Here is a 26,326-nt window from a genome sequence, read left to right as displayed (position 1 = left end):
CAAGAGTGAACAAGGATTGTACTAGATAAGAGACTGAAAGCAGTATCAGTGAAAGGACTTCCGGCCCCGCGGAGTAAGTTCCTTATTATTCTTATAGCCGGGACAAAGATACCTTTGCACAATTGGGACTGGGCAAGACTTCTTTGGACAACAGATGGCTCTTTGAATGAGACTGAACTAACAAAAGCACTTTAAAGGAAACAATCAAGATTGAATACAAGGAGACTTAATTGTAGGGTATGCCTTACAAGAAATAATTTAAGAGCCCATATAAAGTCGATCACTGGCTCCGCCATTCACTGAGTCTTGGTAGAAAGCAGTACTGATGTTAATTTAAAAGAGGGACGTACGGGGGGGGGGGTCTCTTACATGGTTCACGAACAGAAAAAATAGCAAATCACGGATCACAGAAATGAAAATTTCGTTTTCAAGCTCTTCACGGGTCACGCAAAACCTTTCGTCACGGATTAGGACAACATTCACGTTTCACGGGAAATAAAATCGGCTAATCACGCATCACGAAAATACCCCTGTACGACCCTCTTAAAGTGCCCCTAACCCTTCAATTTGTTTTCTTTTAGGTAGATTTCCATATCTTTCAAGAACTCATTTTCGAAAAATTTTTTGAGAAATATTGAATCCTTTTTTTTTTACGAGCGCTAGAAGTGAAGGCAGTCTTGTCGATATTTTCACCTATCGTTCGCATTAGTCCCCCACTCGGCCAAATATGGAGCGTGACGTAAGAAAAGGACATCGTGCAAAAATATCCGAATATTCGCGGTAATGCTTCAATTGTAAACAGAGAATATGGTTGAAAAATGTGTGGTTTTTGGATGCAGCAACTCTCGAAATGTAAAGAAAGGAATCAGCATGCATAAGATTCCTTCTGAATCCTTCTGGTGTCCTTTTCTTACGTCACAGCTAAGAAAGTGTCAAATATCGGACGCTTCTCATTGGCTTGTTCCTAATGAGTCCACGAGAGAAAAATTTGTCCAGCGGGGCTTAAAGCGCGCAAAAATTTAAAAATTTCAGTAACTTTTGCTGCTCGTAAAATAAAAAGGATTCAATATTTCTCAAAATTTTTTTCGAAAATGAGTTCTTGAAAGATATGGAAATCTACCAAAAGAAAACAAATTGAAGGGTTAGGGGCACTTTAAAAGACGAATTGATTACAGCGGTACAGTGAGAAACACTGGAGGGATCCGAAACCTTGCATCGGCGTGTTCGTTTCGAAAATGTATTTTGCGTTGGAATTAAAAGGATTAACATTGTTTCTGAGAATAGAAGATGACACAATTAAGCTCTTTTGGTAGTTTGGTTATCAGGGCGCTGAGATACGCATGATTGGGTTCGTTGAGGGAGTAAAGAAGAACTTCGCTTTTTTCGCGGGGAGAGATTGCGGGGTCGTTAATATCGTTTTGTGTTGCGTTCACCAACACAACAAATGTAGTTGATAAATACTTTCACTTTCAAGACAGTCCTTTATAAAAATTTGACAAATTTGCAAACATAATTTTTAAGGCAAAAAACAACGAACGGTGATACGATCCGAACGTATACTGCGTTATAAAATGATGACTACTTTCATTGAATTGTCACTTTTGAGGATTTCGTCCACGGACACAAAAGATAGAGCCCTGTTAAGTGATTTTAATCTGGGAGTGAACGTGTTAATCAATAGTTCTAAAAAATGGCATTTTTTCCAAAGTGAAGTCTGATTATGTTTGAAAAATGCGGAGTTACCCCTAATTTCCTTTTTGGTTTTCAATAACCCTTGCTAAGATCTGCTTTTCCCGCATAGTCATAAACTGCGCCAAAATACCTTTGTATTACTTTGCATTGTCCTTGAGAAACCCTTATTTTTATACGAAGAACGCATGCGCAGTAACAAAGGGAAGCACCTTCCTTAACGGCAAAAATAAGTTGATTCAAATTTCCCCGCCGCCCCTCCATGTCACGTTTAAGAAACAATGTACGATCTCCTGGGCGTTTTTCGAGTTGCCCCATGACATATCAGTCTTAATACAGAGGAGAACAGCATTTGGTACAAAGATGCTACATCACTGGGTACTGTTCCGTTTCTGATAAATACAAACTGAAATACACAGTTTATTTACTTCAATATACAACTTGTTAAGACACAGACTGTCTTAACAGTTGTCAGGGTTACAGGAGCAGTAGGAGCCAGTCACCTATATGAACCTCATTACTCAACTTTCCGTGAAGAACCACCCACCCTGGAGTACGCTACTGAGAGGGCTGCCCCTTTTCTGGTTTTATAGGATCGAAACACACTTTGGTCCCCTTCATAAACCTTTAACCGCCAACAAAAGCAAGAACTACAACAGGAAAACAACTCCAAAAAACATCTTCCTAACTTAAAATATTAATATAGGTAAGAAGAGAAAACAACAAGAAATAAACGTAATATTTCGGTTATTTTTCCAAGACCATCAAACTGTAAAAAGAAAGCAATGCGTTCACATTCACACTTTCCCAGTTAGCTTTCTTTATATAGCTTTAGCTTTCTTTGTAAATGGTTTGAACCTAGGAGTCATGTCAGAAGTACGTAAATTATATCATCCGGGTGATCACTTCGACTTACGTTTCGACAAGTCATCTTCAGAGTCAAGTGAATTGTGGAACGTCAGTAGGTGGTATATATTAGCTTATTAGCTTTCTTTATATATATAAATTCAACGCATTGTTTCCTTTTTACGTTTGATAGTGGTCTTGGAATAATAACCGAAATATTACGTTTATATCTTGTTGTTTTCTCATCTTGCCTATACATTTATATTTTAAGTTAGCAAGTTGCTTTTCGGTGTTTTTTTTGCCTGTTGTACTCCTTACCCCTTCATATAAGACGTTTTTTCATGTATGCACATGGCATCAGCGAATGAAGATGATTTAAGATGGAAAGATTAAAGTTAAAGCTATGGAGATACGATATTAAATTCGGAGAAATCGAGGAAACAGGAAACATGATATACAGTTAATATCAACGGGTGGATACTGGCAAGTAAAAAATTTAAAACGGCTCAGTTCCGCATGGATGACTTGGCTTGTCACGTTCCAAACCGTGACTAAGCATTTTTATGCATTCCGTCTGATCGATACACACGCAACCGACCGTGCGTAGCGTCACAGTCTTGACTCAAAAATTCCACTCTTAATTTGACCAAAAACGCATCGAGTATTAAAATATGTGGTTGTGTCAGGCCGAATATGGTTTTGTTATTCGCGAATGAGGTTTGTCCATCCACAATTGTTGCACCGATCTTTGACCCCAAAAATCTGTTTCAGACTACAACAAGCCTCTTTTGACAAGATATCGATCATTTAATCGAAAAAGAGCGCGCGTTAAGCAGAAAGACGAGCAGAATAAATACATTTTTACCAGCAGAATATTAAACCCATTCTATAAATTTCAGCAAAGCAAGCTCGGAATTCAAAGCGATCAAAAGAAATCAACAAGCAAACCAAAAAATGTCAAAACAACAACAACAACAGAAAAAAGAAACAAAAGGAGAAACGCAGGACAACCCATTAGCTACAAAAAAAAGAAGAGAGAAAAAAAAAAGAAGTGTGCTTCGTTTTTTTCTCCTTGAAACCCAGCTGCAAGGTTAAAAATACTTATAATGTACGTGATTCCGGAATCTTTCACTTTTCTTGAGAAATGCATATGAACCTTGGACTTCCTTTACTGATTAAACGGAAGCACATGTTTCATAAACACAAAAGCAACTTTGTCTTTTTTTTTCCATGTCGAAATCTGATGATGTTTAAGACTTCTATTTGCTTTACTTCGGATTTTAAGGTAGCTCACAAGTTATACGGCGCTAGCATCTCCGAAGAAAAAATAAACCAAAACGAAAAGGAAAAAGTAGTATTTTCATTCCATAAATAGTACTCGATTCATTTGTTATAGTGAAAATCTACTTGTATCTGACATCTGTCTGAACATTGTCTCGGATCGGTTGTCCTTAACTTCTTTGTCCTCTCTGATCTTTTAAAGCATCTTTCTAAGCTATTTTGCCACAATCCAGTGTTTTTCCTCTCAATGTAAGAGCAGAATTGAATTAAAAAGGTCTTTCACTGTTCTTAAAACTATGTCAGTTATAAACACTTCCCGGCGGCTCGCAAAATCAACCCAGAACAAGGGGGACTAAAAAATATCTAAATAAAAAGAAACTTTTAATAGCCTGTGTGGCTGGCGTAATCGGGGAAGGGGTAGGGGAAGCGAAAAAGGTGAGGGGAAACCAGGTGATTTCTGTTGGCCCTCGAAAGAAAATAGACCAAAACTTCAACCCAGTAAAATTGGTCTTTTGTTTACGTGACTAAAAATACGACGTGTGTCTGACGGCCAAGAACGCCCCCTCATTTAAAACCACGAGAATATAATTGACGAGGTTTTCACTCTAAAAACGTGACAGGTGTCATGCCAAGATGAAACGACATGCCACAGATTGCGTATTGAATATAACGTGTACCGATATCCTGACAAACTGAAACAACATCATTGGTGTGAAAAATGTTAAAATTTTGGTTGTTTTACATTCATTTGAAGTCGATTTGTGTTGGAAACAAAATAAAAAAAAATTAGTGACTAAAAGTACGAATTTTGAACCGCCTAAAGGCAGGAAAAGCTTCTGGTTTTTTTGGCTGGGGATGAAGTTATGCTAAAAAGCGCGTGTATTTTGGGTCAATTTGACTAGTACTTTTGGAGACAAACATTTCTCGTTCTACATGTACAAAATATCCAACCCTTGGACACTTCGAAGGATATTTTCAGCTTGGAAAACGTGACAGAAGTTTTGTGACGTCAATGCGATAGAACAATGAGGAATGACGTCACGGCACCGCTTGCGTAACTGGTTTCATGTCAGACCCATGTCAAGGTTTCATGTATATTACAGCGTGATGCAGCGCGGAGATGATCAAACCGTGAAATCGAACGACAGTGGAGGAGTTCTCAAGGATAATTCTTCAAACAAGGGAAAAATGGCTCCAACAGCCCAACAGTTAAGCTCACAGTGGATGAGCGAAGCCGAGAAAGAAACAGAATCGGACAGACTGATCAGAAAAAGCAAGCAATCACCGTTTATTCCCATCGGTGAGTGATTTTAATTTTTATTTCGCCTTCAGATGAATTTTCGTTCTTTCGTTAATAGTGCCGTGGGGAAAAGGAAAATCCGGTTCATTGGTATTCTCGATACAAGAGCTGTACTAGTTTATTATGTTGAACGCAAGCCGCGATCTTTGTCGACTATTTACAGTTGGCTGTTTCCAATTTATAAGCTTATAATTAATTCATTTCGAGGAACCGCGGCCGACAAAAGCAATCTCTCTTTTTTTTTTTTTAGCAAAATATCATGTTTAAACGACTACCTTAAATATCCTGTCGAATACGATTGTTGTGATCTAGGAGAGTTTAGTCGCTTTTTTGCCATAATAACTTTTTAAAATGTCGTTTTAAGCTTCTCAATACCGGTGCCGGATCATTATGTTTACAGCTCTCGTTCTTTCTTTCACCGGTACTGCACTGTTCAGCCCTGATACGACGTGTAAAATACATGTTCTCTTCTTCCTAGGCTAGGACACTTTGCTTTAGTTAGTTTCTATTTTCGATTTTATTATATTTGTTGGATTTCAATTGGGCATCTAGCGAAGAAATAACAGAAATTCACAAGTATGCGTTTTGCCGATTGCATAACCTACACTGTTCATGTATTGAATTAATTTTATAAATTTAAGCTCATGTTGCGTTACTCGAACGTTTACAACGCAGTAGGTAACGAAGGTGCGTCTTTGAAAAAATTGTGAAAAACTAAAAGACAACGCCTGATTCAAAAATGTGTACGTGCGGCGATTCCATATGCGGAAGTAACTTTTCTAGGAAACAACTTACCACAGTTTGCACAAGGAAGGAATGATGCAATAATTTCGAGTTTTGCCTAATCTCAACATATAATCTACTGATAATATTTTACAAAACACGAATTAATAGACGGTTGTGCATGTGAAATATAAAACAGTTTAGGCTTCATCTGTAATTTCCTGAAGATTCGTTTCATTTTAGATTTCCTATAATATAAGCTTATTTTACTAACTGAAAAGGAAAAATTATGTTCCTGAAGAGATTGACATTTCTTGGAAACTGCACGTTCTACAAAAACGCGGAAGTCGAATTTTCCGAGTATAAAGTATTTTTAAGAGCTTAAAATACATGTACCTGTTTCTCTGAAGCAGTTTTTCTTGTATCCGATTTTTCTTTGGTTTGGAATTTTTCAGTTATTTATAAAACAGACGTTGTGCTGACTGTGCAGTACCAGCCAACTTGAGGCCAATGAACCTTTTTTAGCAGTGAAGCCTAGCATATATAGTTGAGTGGACTACTGCTCTTAAAAAAATGCACAGCCGTCAATTTATTTTTCATAATGTTGATAGAAAACAAGGTGGCTAAAATACGTTATGTGCTGCAAGCCTTTATATCAGCCAGTGACATATTAATAAATTGTAATACAGAACATTATGGGTAGAAGTGGCAACTTCTTTCCAAATTTAGGCTTCCAAGATTAGCACTAGTTGTAGAAGTTATTTATAACATTTGGTGATTGATATTGTTCATTATCATCATCATCATCATTATTATTTTAATCATGGTATCACAATCATATAAAAAAGTCTTCCTGCGAGCCATGCTAGCTACCTCTGTCAATAACACAACTTAAAATTACAATTTGACACAATATTTTCCTTGGTGTTCATTACAGGTATTGCGGGAACTGTGGCGGCAATAGTCTGGGGTGCAATTGCTTACAAGCACAGGGGCCCTGCCATGACGACCAGCAGATATCTTATGAGATTACGAGTAATCGCACAGAGTTGTGTTGTGGGTTCAATTATGGCTGGGATTGGCGTCACAGCACTTCAGGATAAACTTGAGGCCAGGGCAAAGGAAAATGAGCACTGATGGAACAAACATGAACTGCAGACATTCTACATGAACAGCTGCATATCAGAGCTTTTAGAGTGACATTGTACAAATTGATTATCAACTCTGGAGCATGGCTCAAGTTGACACATAGTAACATAATGAATGAAGTGAAGCTAAAAAGGGAAGCTGAATTAATACAAGTTGCATCAGGTTGACAGTGCTCACCGATGTGGACTAGTCCATCTGGATTTGCAAATTTGCGAGCTTTGGAAACAAAGCAAACTCTTTCTTATCAATGATACTTTTTTGTAAATTAAAGTTGTACTTGTTTATTATTTATTTTGCCATGATTGAATTAATATTATTGTGTTGTCCACCACAAATGGTGACACCCAATAGAGATCGTTTTATTGAAATTAAAAAATCACAGGCAGTGTGGCTTTTTTTTTTGCATTTCTTAGTTTTCCTTGTTAACATAAAGTTTGTGAAATAAAAGATTTAAGGCCCGTTTAAATGGTTTCAGCATTTGTTCAACATGCATTCAACACAGTTGTTGAACCAAATGTTGGGAGCCTTTGAACAAGTCGTTCAACTTTGTTTAAGTGTAAAAATTGTTGAAATCTTGTTGAAAGTTTGTTGAATCAAATTTATATTGGTTTAAACTTTCATTCAATGTTGATTCAACGTTTCCTATGCTCTCAAAAATGTTGAATGGTATTGAGGCCGTTTGAACATTCTGTTCAATTTGCCCAACATCCAATCAACGCTTGTTGAACAAAATATTAATGTTGGTCAAATGTTGAAACCGTTTAAATGGGCTTAATATGCCATTATATTTTGCCCCTAGATACCCCCCTTCCCCCCAGCACACACATCTCTGTTAGGGAATCGTGTCAACAATAAGCCTCCATTCCTGAAAATACCAAGCCCCTAGAAAAGCTTTATTGTATAATTATTTGGAATTGAATGGTATATATTTCATATTTATGTGTAGTCTGTAAAATAATGTTTCAGCTGGCATTGAAATGTTCTTGATCAAAAGTTGTTCATAAGAATCGCTTATTATTTTGGCCTTCGTCAATTGCTACCTCAAAATTATTCAAAATAAATTAAACAATTTTACTATACAAGAATGTAATTGAGTTGATTATGACAATTACGGGTAGATCACTTTATCATCCTTGATAGGAAGAATGTAATCATAACAATCTTTCTAATTAATCATGAGGAAAATAAAGGTTGTTGTTGTTTTTGTGGTATTAAAAAAGAAGTCATAAAGCAAATAAAAGCTTTAATTTTTGTTACACTCAATTTAGTTGTGATTTCTGTTGGTTAACATACAGTCGGAGCATAGTGGGCGCCAAATATCATCATTTCAGATTCACATAAGTTGCTGCATGCTGTTAAGAGAGGTTTTGGATATAGCCTGCGAGGAAGCTATTAGGTGAGCCGCGAGAAATTATAGCGTGAGCAGAGGGTGAAGCAAGCCGCAAATATACGATTGGGGTGGGGGCGGGAGAAGGTGATCAGCTTGCAAGCCACAACTAAAGAGTTGGTATTAAACACATGGCAGTTTGAAATTTTAATAATTATTAGAGTCAACATAATTCTTATCACGATTTCTGCTTCCTGGTTAGTTGCATTTGCAATAGCACCATAGCACTGGACTGCTGAGTGGGAGCTCGTGGATTTAAGCCCAGGATGGACACTAACCAGGGGTCACATTCAGGAACTTCTCCCGAGTTAAGATGTATCGTAAGTATTGTTTCTTAACAATAGCCTATTGTTGGACCAACAATAGTCTTTTGTTGGACTAATAATAGGTTATTGTTAAGAAATGATGTTTAGGATACATCTTAGCTTAGGAAGGCTTTGTGAATCTGGCCCCAGTATTCCAAAATATGTATTAAGATTATGCTGCCTAAGATCAACCTACTTTACAATCTAAGTCCAGCATACGAATTAAATTACGGTGTATTAACCTTGTAGATCTAGTAAGTGAAAATTGTGGCTCCGGTCTTATTTGTAGTTCTTGACAATTTTTTTTTTAATTTTAATTTTTAAATCTTACTTGTTATGAATTTTAGATGTTAGTTAATTATGAATTTACTTATACTACAGCTGTATGTATAAATTCTTTTTTTTTTTAAATTATTCTAGTGTTCCCAATTAGCTGTTTACAAGCTAAAGATATCGACACTTAAATAAAGTTGTTGTATTGTATTCTATTGTATTGCTGGCTGTGGCTTGTCCCAGTTCAGATAATTGTCAGTGGACAGTGATGTCAACCTCGTAATGTAGGGGGTTTGATTCTCAGGTTTGATTTAGAACGTATAATGCAAGTTATCAAAAAAGTACAATAAAATAAATAAGAAAAAGGGAGACAACATTACTTAAACATAAGTCATATTTATTACATTTTGTTATCATAATTCTGCATATTTTTATCCTGAAAGTCTACAATTATTCTGGCTGATTTCTATTTATTTCAAATATTATTTTCTCTGAAAATACCATGATGCAGTTAGTTTATAACTGAACGAGACTTTGTATGACATTTTCATAGGCGTGATTTGTTTTTAAACACAACGTCAATGTCAAAGACAAATAAACTACTTGATATTTGAACAATTTGAACTGAAACAAAAACATTGAAATGTAGTTAATATATCATTGAACCTATGTTTATGGATATTTCCACAACATCGAAGATTGCAAAATCCATAAATCTTGAGTAAAATGTATGCAGTGGAACCTCGATTTAACGAAGTCGCTGGGGACCGGCCAAATTTGTTTGTTAAATCAAGCGTTTGTTATATTGAAAACCTCAATAAAACGAACTTGAGGGGAAATGACCAAAATGTTCGTTGTATCGAGGTCATAGTTAATGACTGATTTTCAACACAGGTGACTTCTGTCACCCAATTCAATGCAATTGTTGTCACCCAGAAGTGCCGCGTTTTGAGATGCAATTCATTAAGCTTGATGGCTTTCAGTAGCAATTATTTTCACTTTTGAGCAGACGCACAGCTTTTATTTACAAAAAAACGACACTTTCAGAGTGTTGATCTGTTCAGCGTTTATCTTCTGTCGTGTGTTGACATTGTAATTCGTTATATCGAGGTAGATTTTATGTTTGGGCTTCCGGATTATGTTCGTTATATCGAGGTTCGTTATATCGAGATTCTATTCCATACATTTTACTGTAACTTTGGCTGGGACATAGAATATTGTTCGTTATATCGAGGACTTTGTTAAATAGAGGTTCGTTAAATCTAGGTTCTACTGTACCTTTATACTACATGCAGACACATGAGTTTCATAATTTTCATCTCGTTGGGGTCTGTATTAACGACATTCGATTATAAAATCAAGGTATTGGTACAGCTGCACTAGTGCTGCCCAAATTGAACTCAACATGTTTCAGTGCTGTTATGAGGAATTGTCATGAAAAAGAAATTGTTCAATATTTATTCTAGACGAAAACTCACCACCACTAAATTTCTCTTTATGTTAAATGTACATCACTAATTTGTCAAACCTTCGAACAAAGCAAATTTTGGATGGAAATTCTAAGAAATCAAACTTAGAATCTGCCATAATTTAAAACGTTTTGATTACTAATTGTTATAAATAGCAACAATTTCAATTCAATTCATTTGGTAATTACAACCTACTGGCCAAACAATTCAGTAGTAATAATTTATACTGAGTTATGAAATTTTGCTTCAATTTAAGAGCTTATTCAAATCAATGTGATTTCATACTTTAGCTTGCATTGGGAGAAGCTGATTTCAAGACTTCAGAGTTATCAGCTATGAATGTGAGATGCCGAATATAGTTTTCGTTAAATGGTATCAAGAGTTTTGATCATAATTAGAGAAGTGACTTTTTATTTAGGCTAAAATAGAGTGTGTTCGTGGCGGCCAAATGTGAGAAGCCAAACAATAAAATGATTTTCCTCTGGAAAATAATTTTTTTTATGCAAATGTATTTAATGGTTTGGCTCCTCCAACATGGCCACCGTGAACACACTCTACAGTGTCTACGTCCAGTAATGTTTCACTCCAATGATTTGGTTCGGTCTGTAGAAAACAGTGATAGGGTTTACAACTCTTTGCATTGAAGCATTTTGCTTAAAAAACTAAAATATAAAGAACTACATGTAAGCATGTCTCACATAAAGAGTCTGTGCCAAGCCAGAGCTTATTTGGAGCAATCTCAATTTAAGGGTAGAAAAAAGTTGACCTTAAATAGATAAAGGAATATGAATTTTCATATAGTTCACTTTGGAAAACAGTCAGTTACTATACTTTTTTTACACAACCCTTCAATTTCTTACTGTTGCGACAAGCTAACTTTACTTCTGTCTGGCCGTAAATTATGGCAAGTGCTGATTAAGTGTAAATGGGAATACTTTGCTATGTAGTATGACTTGACCTGGAGCACTTTGCATTAAAGCAAAATTTTTGGTTGAAAATTGCGTAAACTTTCAATTAGTAAATAAACAACTTACATGATGGCACAAGAAGACAACATAATGGATCTGAAATGGAAATTTTGTGCAAATGGAACGGAAAAAGTGGAGTTCCTCTGAAGACCTGTCTTCTGTTTGTTCTGGAAGATTTCTGTTAGATCTGCGGGTTCCAATTGCATTTCAATTAGTTGAAAATAAATCTTGCCTAAACAGAAAATACCCCAGATAACTGTCAGTTTTTTTTTCCAAAAGTAGTACCACGAAAATGGAGATATTTAGTAATGAATAAGAGACATGTATAGCTCTGTATAACAAAGAATACTACTGGTAACAGTAATTATGCAGAAAAATACTTTTTAACTATAAATTCATTAATAATTCACCAAGAGAAAACAAAGAAAATCACTAATTACCATAAAATTTTGCCAACTTTAGCCTTGAATTTCTCCAAGAATTATTGATGATTTGAGAAGCCATATCAAACACTCGAAAGTGTGTTTCTTCAGATATCCAAACACCTCGAAGTCGTTTAAAAAAACTTGCCTGCGCCTCGTTTTTTCAACCTACTTCTCAGTGTTTGGATATCTGAAGAAACACACCTTCTCATGTTTGATATATTACTTTGTAAACTGTGCTGTCCCGTCTTTGATACACATTATTCAACATACTGGTAGTGGTCCACAGTCAACAAGGTAAGAAGATTTTCCAGTATTTGTGACAAAGTTCCACACTTTTGCAATATGACAAAATAATTTCATCAGTGTCCTAATTAGCTAGGTCAAAATGACAAGGTACATGTAAAGTGCCCTGCCAAATGTCATGGATCAGTCAAAACACATTCATGCACATTTTGTACTGAACGAATGCAATGTCCTGATTTTTTATCCAAACTAGCTGGTCGAAATAATGTGTTGTGATCTGTGGAAAGCAATTTTGCAGCTCCTAAAGCTGCTGTTACATGTTGAAACTTTTAGCTGAAACTTGTGTGCAACGGCAAAATAGACCAGTTTCACGAAGTGGTGTTACACAGTGAAACTCTGGTTTTATTACCATTGCGACCATCGCAAGCCGTTGCAGAAGTAGAAGGCGGTTCTGATTTTTTTGTGAAACTTGTCTCGCAACGGAAGTTCGTAACAGTTTCATGAAACTGACCATGTTACACGGTGCAATGCCTGCTGAAACTTGTTTTGCAGCGCCGTTACATGCAAGTTTCAGCTAAAAGTTTCAACGTGTAACGGCGGCTTAACTCTGTGTCTGCTTGTAAATCATTCAAACTTTTCTTATAAATTAGATACAGTATGTACTTATCATCAACTATCAAAAAGAACATCTTGACAAGTAATTAAGCTCTCAATCACCAGCCGTTGAGACTTCATTTCATTAAGAACGTCCAGTGAATCAGCTTCTGGGGCTCTCATGAGTGTCGGCCCAAACACAATTGATAGGTTTTCTTCATTCATCATGTTCTCGCTCTTCCTCTTGGCCACTCTGTTAAAAATGGAGAGGTAAAGTTTTTTACCTTATAATTATTATAACTTTTTGCCTTTGAATAACAAAACAAGTACATTGTACTGTGGTGCTGACCTTCTGGGTCAATAGACCCTTTTCCAAAATGGCGGCCTGAAAATTAAAATAAGTTAAAATTGAAAACATATACCAGCACTAGAAAGAGAACTTTTACTTTGGTAACCCTGCAAAGTTTCAGGGTATCAGGTGTAATATCAGCTGAGAAAATGTAAGTTGAAAAATAAAAAATTTACAGACGATTGTATGATTGGGGGTATGACCTATACCCCCAGTCATACAAACGTCTGTAAATTTGTCAAATTTCATCTTACATTTCCTAAGCTGATATAACACCTAATATGCTGAAACTTTGCAAGGTTACTAAAGTAAAGGTACTCTTTCCAGCGCTGGTATCAGTTTTTCATTGAGTTCAATTTTAACTCATTCAAATCTGTTGCTGCCATTTTGGAGAAGGGTCTATTGAACCTCTCAAGCAAGTGCTGTTGACCAGTTATTTATTTTGCATTTTACAATAACTGTCCAAATTCCCGCGCACTGATTGGCTCGTAGCTATTGTCTATAAGAGTACAGACAATAAAAATGACGTCAGATGTAACACGCGCGCTTTCTCAATGAAAAAAATAGCCAATTCTGCTCATACTTTTTTCATGTTATTGTAAAAAACAAATCGACGGCAGTTTTCTGTAGTCTATACTCTTACAGACCATAAAATGACACCATAAAAATTAATGTCCAAAACTTGGCAGCGAAACCACTCGCCTGCGGCTCGTGGTTCCACTTAAGTTTTGAACATTTTTTGACGTCATTTTATGGTTTATAAGAGTATAGACCATAGAAAACTCCCGTCGATTTGTTAAGTGTACTTTGCAAACTGAAACAGGGGATTGCAGTGAGAACATTCAAACAGTGTTGCCTCTCGTCATCCCAGACAGTTTTCTGGCCTTTCAAAGAGATTTCATTTTTTACAAGCAGATTGATCTTTTTGGGTACTTTAGCTGAAAATTTAAATCGAAGAAAGTTTTAGAGAATTTTATTCCAAAATGAATTCCTCAAATTGACCAGCTGTTGTTGGGTTAAAAAAAAAATGCTTGCTGAACTTTTTTGAAGTTTGACAACATGTTTGCCCCTTCAAAGATAATAGGAATTGAATAATAGTTTCTCGATGCTAAAAAATTTTAAGCATCATTTCAAATACTGGTACACTTTTGTCCATGCAAAGTAACACTAGAAATAGGGGACACTGCCCCTTAAACCTGTAATTAATCGGTCAATAACTTAATGATTTCCCTGTGAATGCACATGACAATGTACATGTACATACAATGTTGCATGCCTGAGTGTGCAATATTGTGTGCAATGTGAATGCATGCACCATTTTGTGCATGTTGCATGACTGCATACATGTTCAATAATTATCTTACTGTATGATGTGCAACGTAGCATGCAATTGAAATTGTGCAATGTTGCACCAAAATATTTTTATGCCCAGGGCCTGGTTGAATAAAGCATCTTAAGATAAGTGGGAACTTTCTGCAAATGGTCCTTGCATTCTGAAGGATTTTCTTGCACTCTCTTTGTCTTCCCTATTCTCAATAAACCACTATCATCTCTGTGATTCAAAAGAGTGCTTGAGAAAATCCATGAAATGCAGAGATTGGTTGCAGAAAACTGCCATTTAACTTAAGATGCTTTATACAACTCAGTTACAGTGTTTGAACTTACCTGTACAAATGCCCCAAGAGATACTTGAGTGTTTCATAATGTGAAGGAGGAAGTTCATTAACTGCTGCTGAGAGTGCTTCAACCTTGTCATATTTACTGGGGATCTCTGGGCAACAGAACATGGGATGTCTCATTAGCAAACTTAAATAGCACAATGTACAGTTGTAGAAAAAAATCCATACCCACCCCATGGAAGTTCATCAGAAATTCCTAGAGGGAGGGGGGTCTTAAAAGACAAACTTTTAGAAGCAAAGTATGAAGCCAAAATGTACTTGAATTTCCTAGGGGGAGGGAGGGATGCAAAACAAAAAACCTTCCATAGGGGAGTATGGATATGTTCTGGAACTACACATTACATGTATCTGGTTATAATTTTCAAATATTACAAGCAGATGTTGGTGATCAAATCCAGAGGTCGTTGGTTCGATTCCTGCCGAGGTCAAAGATTTTTTCCTTGCCTCATGTGGTCTCCCATTTCCTTGCTAGGGCTAACGCTCATTGCGAAATTCATGGGTTCACTTTAGCACATACACTATTAACAGAGTTAATTCTCTGATCCATCATTAATTATATTTTGGAAATAAATCTGTCATGAAAACATTGCATGTGGAACAAAATTTCACTGAAGATTTCAGTAAGGTGCCATTTCAAAACTACAGCTCTCTGGAAGGTAAACATGCCGGGTATGAGAAAAGGTTTACATGACTTCGATCTTTTAGTTTGCACTTACTTGCTGCGTCTATAAACTTGTTGTACAACTCAAAGGTGATAACTGGTATTGGAAGCATGCGGAAATACTGCTTCAGCGTACCACAAATAATGTTTATGTCATCATACACACCCAAGTTTATGGAGTCATCTTTTGGAACAAAACAAATTAAACATAAAATTAGGTTTGCATATGACTTATCTAAAAAAAAATTAAATCAAAAATAAACAAATAAATTTTCAAATTAAGCTTTATAACTCAAGGTTCCCTGAAGGGTTTTACTTATTTATTTTCAGGTCCCAAGAAGGGGGGTACAGTGAAAAAGTTTCAGTGCAACCTTAATTGAGGAAATACTACCCTTTTACATGATGGTTATGTACAATAATGCAAAATGACACAAACTTTTAAATATTTTTACAGCATTACCATTGTCAAAAGAATTCTTTAGTGCTTCAACATCATCAGCAAACCCTGATATTCTGTAAATGCCCTCACTGTCTAAACCTGGAGGGAAGAAAAATCAACAAAAACAATAAGTGCAGTAATGCAAAACACTTCACAGTAAATGGCATTTTTCATGAACGATCACATAAATTGAACAATGGTAAGTAAAACTTATGGTTTTAACTTATATTTACTGTGGTTAAAAATAACCCTTTTTTTAAAAATGCAAACTATTTAAATCTCTCTTTGCAGGTTTTGCTGATCTTGAACAGTGTATTGTGTTAGCTCAGGTATCCAGCCTATTTCCAGACATCCAACACCACAATGATCACAGCCACCACCACCATCATCGTCATCGTCATCATCATTACTTTTACAATCACAGATCACTGTTGCCAGCAACATACCAGTATTACCACCAACACCACACCACGTATCAACATCACGATTGCTGTCATCACAATAGTCATCAAAATGCCAAGCAAGTATGATGAGAAGGATGATGATTAGGTCTTACTTATAAAAATGTCAGTTTAAATACCTCTCCTCTCGACTTCTGCGATACAGGCATCTACAACGTAAGGTCTTTTGGTGTTGTTCAGTTTTACAAGCGTAGTCAAGTCAACACCAAACACTGCAATGAAACAACAATATATAATTTATTTGATGCTGTTGTGAGCACTTGTTTAATTTTGAGAGGAGCTTAAGTAAACTTTCTTGGCTTCACAATTCTACATTTTTCATGCACACAATTACAATAAAATTAATAATTCCACACACACACTGTCAAGTGTATTACGCACAGTTTGTACACAACATGGTGAGCTGAATGCAGTACATGTACATTTATCACAACAAAGCAATGCGACACTTTGGGCCTACAACAGGTAGCATTTAATGCAACCAGAGTTTTCTGTAACCTAGTTTTTGTTGCATGAAGCAACTAAGAATATTAACTGTGAACCATGATAACTTTTTAAATTTATTTTCAATCTTCTAGTATCTTACAATTTACATGTATACAGCTAGATGTACATTACAGTCAAACATGTTCATTCTACATCATTCTGCTACAGGACACCTAAGTAAGCTCTATTGATATTTCAAACAATAAACTTGGATTACCTCTTCTTACATATTTCTTGTCTGGTTGACAGTTTTCTGGGATGTGTCCACTGGTACTACACTGCTTATGTGCATTAAATCCACAATCTACATTGAAAACAATTTAATAATTATTTATTTATTTATTTATTTTTACAATGTATTGTCGAAAGCTTAATTAAAGAAAACGACAAAAACTTTAAGTTTACAAAACATGTTTCGACAGAGACTTCTGCCATCTCCAGTTAGTTAATGTACAAAGCGTTGGAAGTTGAATTTATAATAAGTAGACAAAAATGCTAATTATAATAAATGGTGACAACAAAATGAAGATGAAACGTGACAATGTAAGAATTATAAGGACAATTTTAGATTTACATGGTTGTTCTCTTTGAATTTGAAAATGTTTTGTGCAGTTATCAATAAACAGTTTCAGCTGTGCATAAAAATAATGAGAAAATACATTTTGTCAAGAAATATATGAAAATTAAAACTTTTGTTAAATGAATGTACATGTAAGACATCTTGAATAATAGACACTGTATACTATGAAAGTGATTATGGAGTACAGCGTAATCCTTCTCGACTGTCATTATTTCCATTACATGTACCTCTTCCATTATCGTGTATATAAAGTAGCAAACACTTTACATTAATTTAAATTTTATGTGGCAATAATTATTGGCAACCAGCACATATTTGATGCTGAAACTCATATATAAGTAAAAATTATAATAACTCTACTAGAGCTAGTCTAGTTTAATTAAATTGTTTTTTAAGTGAGGAAAAGTGAAAATATTTAGCATGCAAATTTCCTATCCCATCATGCTAAGAAAAACTCCTAGATTTTACCTTCAAAAGTTCGGTAAGCAATGCTACATAACTTTTAATGAGATGTCAGTGTAAACTACATGCCATTCTATACTATGCATTAGAAAGTAATAGATTCTTTCATTGAATATTTTTGTCGTATAATTACATGTACATTACATAAGATCTCACCTTGGCACTTTACTCCTTGCATAATCAGTCCCCACAAAAAGTTCCGACAATGATCACACCAATGAGGTCCTTTGAAAGTGTTGACCTGTGTTCCAAAAAATAGCAAGATTCTATCCTGAGTTACAGTGCAGTGTGCTGTACTTTTACATGTACCTGTACAATGTACCTTTGACAAAGTTTTTGATGTAATACATCAAACACGAGAAGGTGTGTTTCATCAGATATCCAAACACTGAGAAGTAGGTTGAAAAAACGAGGCGCAGCCGAGTTTTTTTAAACGACTTCGAGGTGTTTGAATATCTGATGAAACACACTTTCGAGTATTTGATATGGCTTCTCCAATGATCAATAATCTTGGAAAAAATTCAAGGCTAAAGTTGGCAAAATTTTATGGAAATTAGGGTCACATATCCAAACCACGGTCACGGTAGTGATTTTCTTTGTTTTCTCTTGTTGAATCATCAATGAGTTTGAGAAATGTTGGCAATGGTACACTGTATGGCAAGCAGCACTTTAATGGAAGACTGTGAATGCACTACAAATCAAAACAAAATTCCAGTTCCAACAAAACTGGCTAGTCCTTCAATTTGAAACTGCTGTCAGTAAGGTTGATAGAAATCTTAAGAGCATGTATTCAGTGTTCAAATGACCTGTAACAAATGTTACCGATGAATCAAAAATTATCCTTAATGCATTAAATTAAAAATGAAATTCAATTTGTAAATTTGTATAGTGCATAATTCCATGAAGAGATGATCGAATGCGCTTTACAGTATGGGGAAACTCTCCAGATCAAATTGGAATTTGGAAATGTTGGTTTTTGAGGAGAGGGGAAAACAGGAGTACCTGGAGAAAAACCTCTTGGAGCAAGGACGAGAACCAACAACAAACTCAACCCACATATGATGCTAAGTCCATGATTCAAACCTGAGCCACGCTGGTGGGAGGCGAGTGCTCTCCTTACTGCATCATTCCTTCATGGTAAAGTGGAACCTCGATTTTATGATATGGCAAGGAACGGCAAAATTGTATCGTTAAATTGGGATATCGTTGCAAACAAAATCCCGATTTATAAATAACTTTTGCCGGGACACAGAATGTTGATCGTTAAATCGCACAAAAAGCAACATACATCAGGGTCCGAAATTAACTTTTTTAGGCAGACGCCAAGTGGCGACTGAAATTTTTTTTTCAGTCGCCATATGGAAAAATGTGGTCGCCAAAAAGCAGAAAAAAAAGTGTCAATAAAATTTTTCCTTCGCTGCGAAACACAAACCAAAATTTTTGGTTGCCAGATGGAAAATTCTGGTCGCCAATTTTTCTTTTAAGAATCAGAACGAAGAGAACGCGTTTGCGTTTGGGGCCCCAATGGCGATTTATACACCTACCACTGAAAAACCACGACAAATGAATTGAATGCCGGCTATATACGCAGTTTCATAAGACTGCTAAATGTTTTAAGTCAACTTTATACCTTCTCTTGTCTCTACCTTTTGGAGAAGAAATGTACCCGATTAAAAAACTGCCGGTTGGTTCTTTGCTCTATGTTCAAAACTGTAAACGATCTTTCCTTTCGCGTTCTGTCAAGACGATCAACGGATCGCCATCTTGCTCGCACCAGGCCACAACCGTGCAGCATTTCTCGTTCACAAAACATGACGGCGAAGCTTCGCACTACTTGAGCTGTGACGCGTTGTGATAGATTTATAATAACAGGAAAATCGGTTTTATACTTCAAAAGCAGTGGAAAGGTAAAAAGTAAGTTACCAATTGGTGGGCGGCTTTGAATTTTATTTTTAATCGATTTGGCTGAAAATCAAAGTTATTGTTTGTATAATGATCGTGGCATGAAATAGCTAATCGCCCGCTGGCGACTAGTTGTGAAATTTTAGTCGCTAGTGCAAAATTTTTAGTCGCATTGGCGACCAGGAAAGCGCAATTTCGGACCCTGTACATGTACATCTCAAAACTAAGCGACAGCCACGATGCTGTTGTGTTGTGAATGTGGGAGTTTGATTCATTGCCTTAACGACAATGAAACAAAATATTGTGACTTGATATCTGTGCAGTTGTGTATCAATTTATAATTTTCCCAGTACTTAACAGTGTAACCATCACAGTGACTGTTAACAATGTTACCTTGAAGTTGTGACTCTTCTTGTAAGCAGAAGGCTTCACACTTTGTCTTTTACCAATACTGTATCTGTGTTCCTAAAGGCAAAGTTTTAAAACACCATTAACTTAATTCCTGACACTGGAAAAGTATGTGTATTTTTCTACAACTGCTCAAGTTGCGTACACAGATGTGATGGTCCCTAATTTAATAATTCTTTCATCCACACTGTACATATATTTCAATGCAATACACTCTCCAACTTTTGAGCCTTTGGATCTATAAAATAATTTTATTCTAAAGTGTCACCTTTTGGGTTAGAGCTAAACTGATTACAAACAGGCCAAGGTTTTCCTAAGATTTTTCCATTTCCACCTTAAAGTCATATCATCTTTCCTTATGGAACTATACAACTTTTTTTGATTGTACATGTTTGTATTTTCTCAGCCTTGGGTATTAAGCTTAAGAAAACTGAATAAAAATAAAATTAATACTTATTGACTGTGCAGTTCCAGAAAAAAATCCATACCAACCCCATGGAAATTCCTTGGGGGAGGGGGGTCTTAGAAGTCACAATTTCTGAAGCAAAGTATGAAACTAAACCGGAATTTCCTAAGGGGAGGGGAGGGGGGGAACAAAAAAAAACCTTTTGTGTGGGGGAGCATGGATATCTTCTGAAACTACACATTTTTGCACACAGGTACTGGATTATTACCACACATAAAAAGTAACATTACATTAATCTTCCATGTTACATGTATTTAATTCTGCCATCGTGACCTCGTACTCTACTGGTTAATGAAAAACTTTAACCTCAAAACTCATTAATGGCAAGAACATTATTGAAAACTACACTACAGTGTAACTGCTAAAAAAAACAAAGCTAATAAAATATTCCTTAAACACAAGACCTGGTGACCTTTTCTTTACATCATGCAAGTCAAAGGGAGAGATTGTCAAGTCTGGTTCATGTAGACCTATAGATCTACAGATCAAGGCATGAAGTTTGGAGAGAAAAGAAGAAGTGTACAGTAGTTGCTTCAAGCGACAGTTAAAGGCAACTAAAAATTAATAGTTATAAGAAGAAGTACCATGTTAGTCAATAATTATATTGGACTTCCTTGCCAATTTAACTTTAAGATCTATGCGTACAGTGTACTTCTTAGATATATTATTCCTTGCAGTGACTTGTCCTTGCCAATCAAATATTAAGTAAATTTTAAAAAAAATTGTACTGTACTTAATTATGACACTGTAAAACTTGAACATGTATACATTTAAGAAATATATATTGTAATTATAATTTATAACAAAAGTGCTATAATCCAAACAAGAAGGTAAAAACGCTGCTGCAAATAACCATAAAACTCAAGTTACAGAAACATTTACAGACCTTTAAGCTCTGTGGTCTTTGATTATAAGTGAAGTACATGTATAAATTTGAATGTTAAACAGCTCATTCCAAGCTACAATATGAGTATGAGTACAAGGAGTCAGACATGTACATGTGGACAGTTCTTGTCTTCATAAAAACATAGGCTTTATATTGCCATTACAAAATTAACATCTGCATGGGAATTTATTTTAAAAAGATCCAAGCTAAAAGGTCCTATACTATCCTATTCTAACAAAAAGAAAATTACTGAAGATGTTTTAGTTTCATTTGCAGGTGAATAGTGAGATTTGTTTGCATATGTAATGACAAAGTACAAACAAAAGAATTGAAAACCAAGCTTAAACAGAAGAAAATAGACTCTAAAAGAAGCTCAAATTTGATGTTACATCACACAGAAAATACCTGTATCAAGATCAACACAGTGCACAAAAATTAATAACTTTGAGGTGAAAAACAAGTTCAAGGACAAGAAAAAACATATCATAAAGTAACATAAAAATTAGAACAACTGTGTTAAATACCTGGTATTTCACTGTTCCATCTTCTTGTTCCGTAGCTTTCTTGACAGGCTCATTCTCTTTCATTTCATCTTTTCCTGTGTCTTTCTTTTCCTCCGATTTCACCGGACTAATCATCATGGTATCGACATAATCCTTGGCGTATGTGTCTATGTACATCGTGATCAAGCCATCTGCAACAAGATCTTGGATGGTCTGGAATCGTTTCTCCCCTGACACAGAGCAAAATGAAAACAACTTAACTGGATGTGATTTGCATTTGCATTCATGTACATGTTACTAATATTGTCGACACCTGTGTGTTGCACAGAACACAAGCCAAAATGTAATAAAGACGTACAGCTTTTATACAGAAAGACAACCCATGCTGTGCGAGGCTTTGATACACCGACTGAAAAGCCATGAATTAAACCCTGGCACCCCAGCGGACATGCACAAAGGTTTCAGATTTTTTTCAGTTTTTATTGTCTTTGAGGAAATTAAGATTAGAGCTAAAACAAATTCAAAGAAAAATCTGAAAACTAAAGCATTTTATTTTTTGTGCTTTGAGCTTGTGCTTGAAGGGAAGTGTTTGAATAATAAAACAGAAAACTAATAAAACTGATTGAGGATAATTTCATCACATAAATGATCACATATAGATTAAGTTCAAAAACAATCATTTGTACATACACGCATGTTGGAAACAGTGAATTCAGCTGGCGCTACGATTTTGTCAAAAGAGAAAACCAAACAATGCACTCCAGGCAAAACACTATACTCTCTTAAACTTGTATAAATCTAAAACTCAAAACTGAAGTCATAGATAGAACATTTCACACTTAACACTGCAATGTAACAATATGTGTTTTGAGTTTTTAGGTGGAAAAATAATAAAAGGCGGGAAAATCTGGCTGTAATAATTTTTGCCAAGCAGGTATTTTGTGCATTAATTTTTAATGATTAAAAACTTCCACAAAACCAAGCATTGGTGAATAGTGATAGGTCAATATTACTTGGCTTGTTAACAAGTGTTGTTCATACGTTTATGCGCTAAATGAGTTGTGAAAATTTAGCTGGTGCCAAACAGGATGTTATCACATCATTCAGAATGTGTGCTAGCATTATGTGATTATGCTAAGAAAACATTTTCTAAGCACAGCTTACAATAACTGCAGCTGCATGAAAAAAAATCTTTCCTTGGGCTAAGTATTTTGCAAAAAATAAAACTTAAACAGTTCTAAGAAATTCAAATAAAATCATGCCTCTTTTACTCAAAAGAATTTCACATAAGAATAAATCAAACAGGTCAAATAGTATTTCTGATCACTAATTCTGGTAACCTGTAAAATTCTATTTTATAACACCTAGTCTAAGGCAAAATTCATTTGTAAATATGTACAGGTGTACACTGTGTGTATGGAAATTTGACAGCTTTGTTATTGAAGACTGAAAGAATAAACCACATGCTTCTAAATGGTAAATCTTCAAAAAGATTAACATAAATCTATTAATAGTAACTTAGTTGTTTTGTGTATGTACTAGAGTACCACACTAAATTACAGATCCCATCTCGATCAAAATATTATTAATACCATACTCTCATTATTGTTACAATAAGTTATTATGCGTATCTCCAAACCAGCCATGCCCACCCCAGTCAGTGGCAATTCCAAGATTTTTTTTTTTTGGGGGGGGGGGGGGGTGGAGGATGGGTTTACAATTTACTAGGGAATAGGGAGAGTTGAAGGAGGTCAAATTGAAAACAGAACAAAGGAAAAAAAAATTGTATAGAACCACTAACAGCATTAAAAAGTGTTGTTGTTGTTGTTAACAGCGAACCTCCTAAATTTCACCTGTGATAACATCTACAGTCTAACCACATATTAGAACCAAAATTCATGGCTTAACGACTGTAATGGACAAATTTACTTACAAACAAAAAAGCAAATGTCAAGTTTTATTTTTTTTTCTCTGACTGACACCTTGCATTACAGCGACTCATTTGAACTGATAATAAAGGTTACTTAACAATTATTCCATGAGCACGCCTTGGATATGAGATGATAGATAGCCAACGAGGCGCGTAGCGCCGAGTTGGCTATAATCATCTCATATCCAACAAGCGCAAGTGAAATAATTGTTTTATTAAAAACAATCAAGAAATATTGCTAGATCTTACTGATTCCGCTGTGCAAGAATAACCAGCAGACAATTTAATGGTCGCCTTTTTTTCGGCCATGGTATAATGGCTCATATACCATGGCCGCTAAGCCAATCAAATCCCTCGAATTGCATTATACAATGATTCAGTTTTTAATAAAAGTGATTACAAGAGATCGTTATAACTACTTACCAACATAATGCAATCCATCATAGTACAACCTGAAGTTCTTTGAAACTCCTCCAAACCTTCAAAAAAAGACGAATACAAAAGATAACAAAAAAATTCAATTCTTTCACCATGGCATCTATTGGTGACTGGAATGAAATGGGCAATGGCTTCTGTGCATTTACAAAATCTCTGGAATGTAGCTAAGAAAACCCTCAGCAGGCTCATTAATTTACACTCAACCATTTTTTTTTTCAAGTGTGTATCTTGAAAGGAAACCTCCACTCTTGAAATAAATTAACATTAAATCGTTGAAAATACCATTTAATTTTAAATTTCGTTGGAAAACGTGGAAATAATATTTCTGTGTCAGACAAATCAGAATTTGATTGTCGGCCATTTTTCATTTTAAATTTCCCGGGCGCCACCATCTTGGATTTCATGACGTAATATGGTTGCTCTATTGTTTCACACAAAAGAACTTCTGCTGAATAACAATAGTGGCAACCATATGACATCATAAAATCCAACATGGCGGAGCCCAGGAAATTTAAAATCGAAAATAGGCGATAATCACAACTAATTTTTAGCACACTAGAATGTTCCTTCTACTTTTTAAACTAAAATTTAGAATTTAGACACTATTTCCGACAAATTTACCATCAATTTGTTGTCGGAGTGGAGGTTCCCTTGAAAATTTACCTAGAGTATTTGTGTTCTGCTGAAATTTCAGCTGATAAGATCTCTTTCACATGGTGTAATTCACCTGTAGCCGGCTCTTAGTGACATCAGTGATTAAAATTATAATCTAAATACTTGATACAAACAATTTGAACAAGGATTTGAGAGAGTCCAAGGGTACATGTATGCACATAAGCCAGCAATTGTGCAGGCTCTTGGGTACAAAATAATTATTTTTTGAATTCTCCAAGGTTGCATCAGGCAGTGAGTGACCAGGGGCCCAGTAACTTACCGAGCCCGATAAGTGTCCTTGGAGATAAATGTCTTTGAACAGAAGTCAATTTTTGTTACCTTTATATGCTAAATAAAATTTTAAGAGCAATTCTCCAGGAAAGTGAAGCAAAGTTGGAAATGAAAAATTTTAACCCCCCTTCAATTTTTGTGTGGAGGTAGGTTACCTTAAGGGATAGACAAAAACAACCATATTTGGATCGGCAGATGTATCGTCGCCATGGTAACCGCACTAGATGACGTCGGCCTCGAGACCATGTTTTGAGCAAAAGTTCCATTCTCAAAAAGTAAAAGTAAACGAGTCTGGTTCTCGGGTGGATGTGAGCCAATTCAAATAAAATTCATACAGATGGTAGAACCACTCTTCCAGTTCATAAAAATTGCCGTTACAATAAGTTGGGTTTTATAAACAAGAAGAAAATGCTCGTCTTACTATGTTCCTGTCAGCCATTTAGACAAGCAGGAAAAACAAGCACAACCATATTCCTAATTTCTCCGAAAGTACTCTTTCCGCATCAACCAAATTAGCAGCAGAGATTACGCAGATATTGACGTTTCTAAATATCATAAAATCAATTCGGGGAAAATTATATTCTGGCCATGGGTGCTGAAGACACCTGGGACAAATTGCAAAAAATTGCAAAATTGGTAATTTTGAGAGCTCTAGTATTTGGCTCAAACAGGCTTTAGAGAGAGAAAATCAGCTTCAAAAGTATCTTTTATCATCTTGTCTGCTGCCTACATTTAGTAAATAAGGTTTTGGCCAACAAATTTGATGAAATATAAATTAATACAAAGCTTACCTTGAAGGTTTTGGGAATTTCTTCAGGATGCTTTCGTCGCGTTGTTCTCTCCAGTGTCTCTCCTTCGCACGCTCCGTTTTTTGACCAAATCTAGCGCAGACTAACAGTTACTCCCATCGAATATCCAGTTTGCTGTGTTTCAGACCAGAGAAGATGATACAAGTAGCCCGCATACACTTGACAAAGAATTAATTGTTAACAAGGTCCAAAACATGGTCGTGATACTTGCGATTTCTGCCGTCGAACACCTAAATTCATCGATATTATCCAACCAGGAAGTAAAGTAAA

At 35.6% G+C, this 26,326-nt stretch overlaps 2 protein-coding genes across 3 annotated transcripts in view; one reads left to right on the top strand and one right to left on the bottom strand.

Annotated features, from left to right (window-relative positions):
- The first annotated feature begins 4,898 nt into the window (after window positions 1-4,898).
- LOC146471346 (HIG1 domain family member 1C-like) lies at window positions 4,899-8,251 on the top strand. 2 transcript variants are annotated; one of them, XR_014866836.1, is made up of 3 exons: window positions 4,899-5,116; window positions 6,777-7,536; window positions 7,807-8,251. XR_014866836.1 is itself a non-coding variant. In XM_085120999.1 (2 exons), exons 1-2 carry the CDS (start codon window positions 4,924-4,926, stop codon window positions 6,974-6,976), a joined length of 393 nt encoding a protein of 130 aa, XP_084977125.1. In that variant the 5' UTR covers window positions 4,899-4,923; the 3' UTR covers window positions 6,977-8,251. The 2 variants fall into 2 exon arrangements, 1 of the variants encoding a protein (XP_084977125.1); XM_085120999.1 differs by having other exon boundaries at window positions 6,777-8,251.
- A 1,078-nt stretch (window positions 8,252-9,329) lies between these two features.
- LOC146471345 (N-chimaerin-like) overlaps window positions 9,330-26,326 on the bottom strand; it is a 23,187-nt gene continuing 6,190 nt past the window's right edge. The window contains exons 7-16 of the mRNA XM_085120987.1: window positions 24,288-24,343; window positions 21,956-22,164; window positions 20,065-20,136; window positions 17,926-18,010; window positions 16,945-17,031; window positions 16,361-16,453; window positions 15,802-15,879; window positions 15,397-15,525; window positions 14,667-14,772; window positions 9,330-12,905 (exon numbers count right to left, since the gene is read on the bottom strand). Of these exons, the coding sequence (XP_084977113.1) occupies window positions 12,728-12,905; window positions 14,667-14,772; window positions 15,397-15,525; window positions 15,802-15,879; window positions 16,361-16,453; window positions 16,945-17,031; window positions 17,926-18,010; window positions 20,065-20,136; window positions 21,956-22,164; window positions 24,288-24,343 (1,093 nt within the window). The 3' untranslated portion in view covers window positions 9,330-12,727. The remainder of the gene's footprint in view (window positions 12,906-14,666; window positions 14,773-15,396; window positions 15,526-15,801; window positions 15,880-16,360; window positions 16,454-16,944; window positions 17,032-17,925; window positions 18,011-20,064; window positions 20,137-21,955; window positions 22,165-24,287; window positions 24,344-26,326) is intronic.

This window comes from Pavona decussata, unplaced genomic scaffold (assembly GCF_977016875.1).
Source record: "Pavona decussata unplaced genomic scaffold, jaPavDecu1.1 SCAFFOLD_105, whole genome shotgun sequence".
In the NCBI taxonomy this organism is placed as follows: Eukaryota; Metazoa; Cnidaria; class Anthozoa; order Scleractinia; family Agariciidae; genus Pavona; species Pavona decussata.
Note: the sequence above shows the minus strand (reverse complement) of the source record. Positions and strands in the feature narration are given on the sequence as shown.

What these genes read in the sequence shown, in the direction of transcription:
- LOC146471346 (XM_085120999.1), top strand. Translation starts at nt 4,924, where the DNA reads ATGCAGCGCGGAGATGATCAAACCGTGAAATCGAACGACAGTGGAGGA. An exon ending in ATCACCGTTTATTCCCATCG is followed by an intron (nt 5,117 to 6,776) that starts GTGAGTGATTTT and finishes TGTTCATTACAG; the next exon opens with GTATTGCGGGAACTGTGGCG.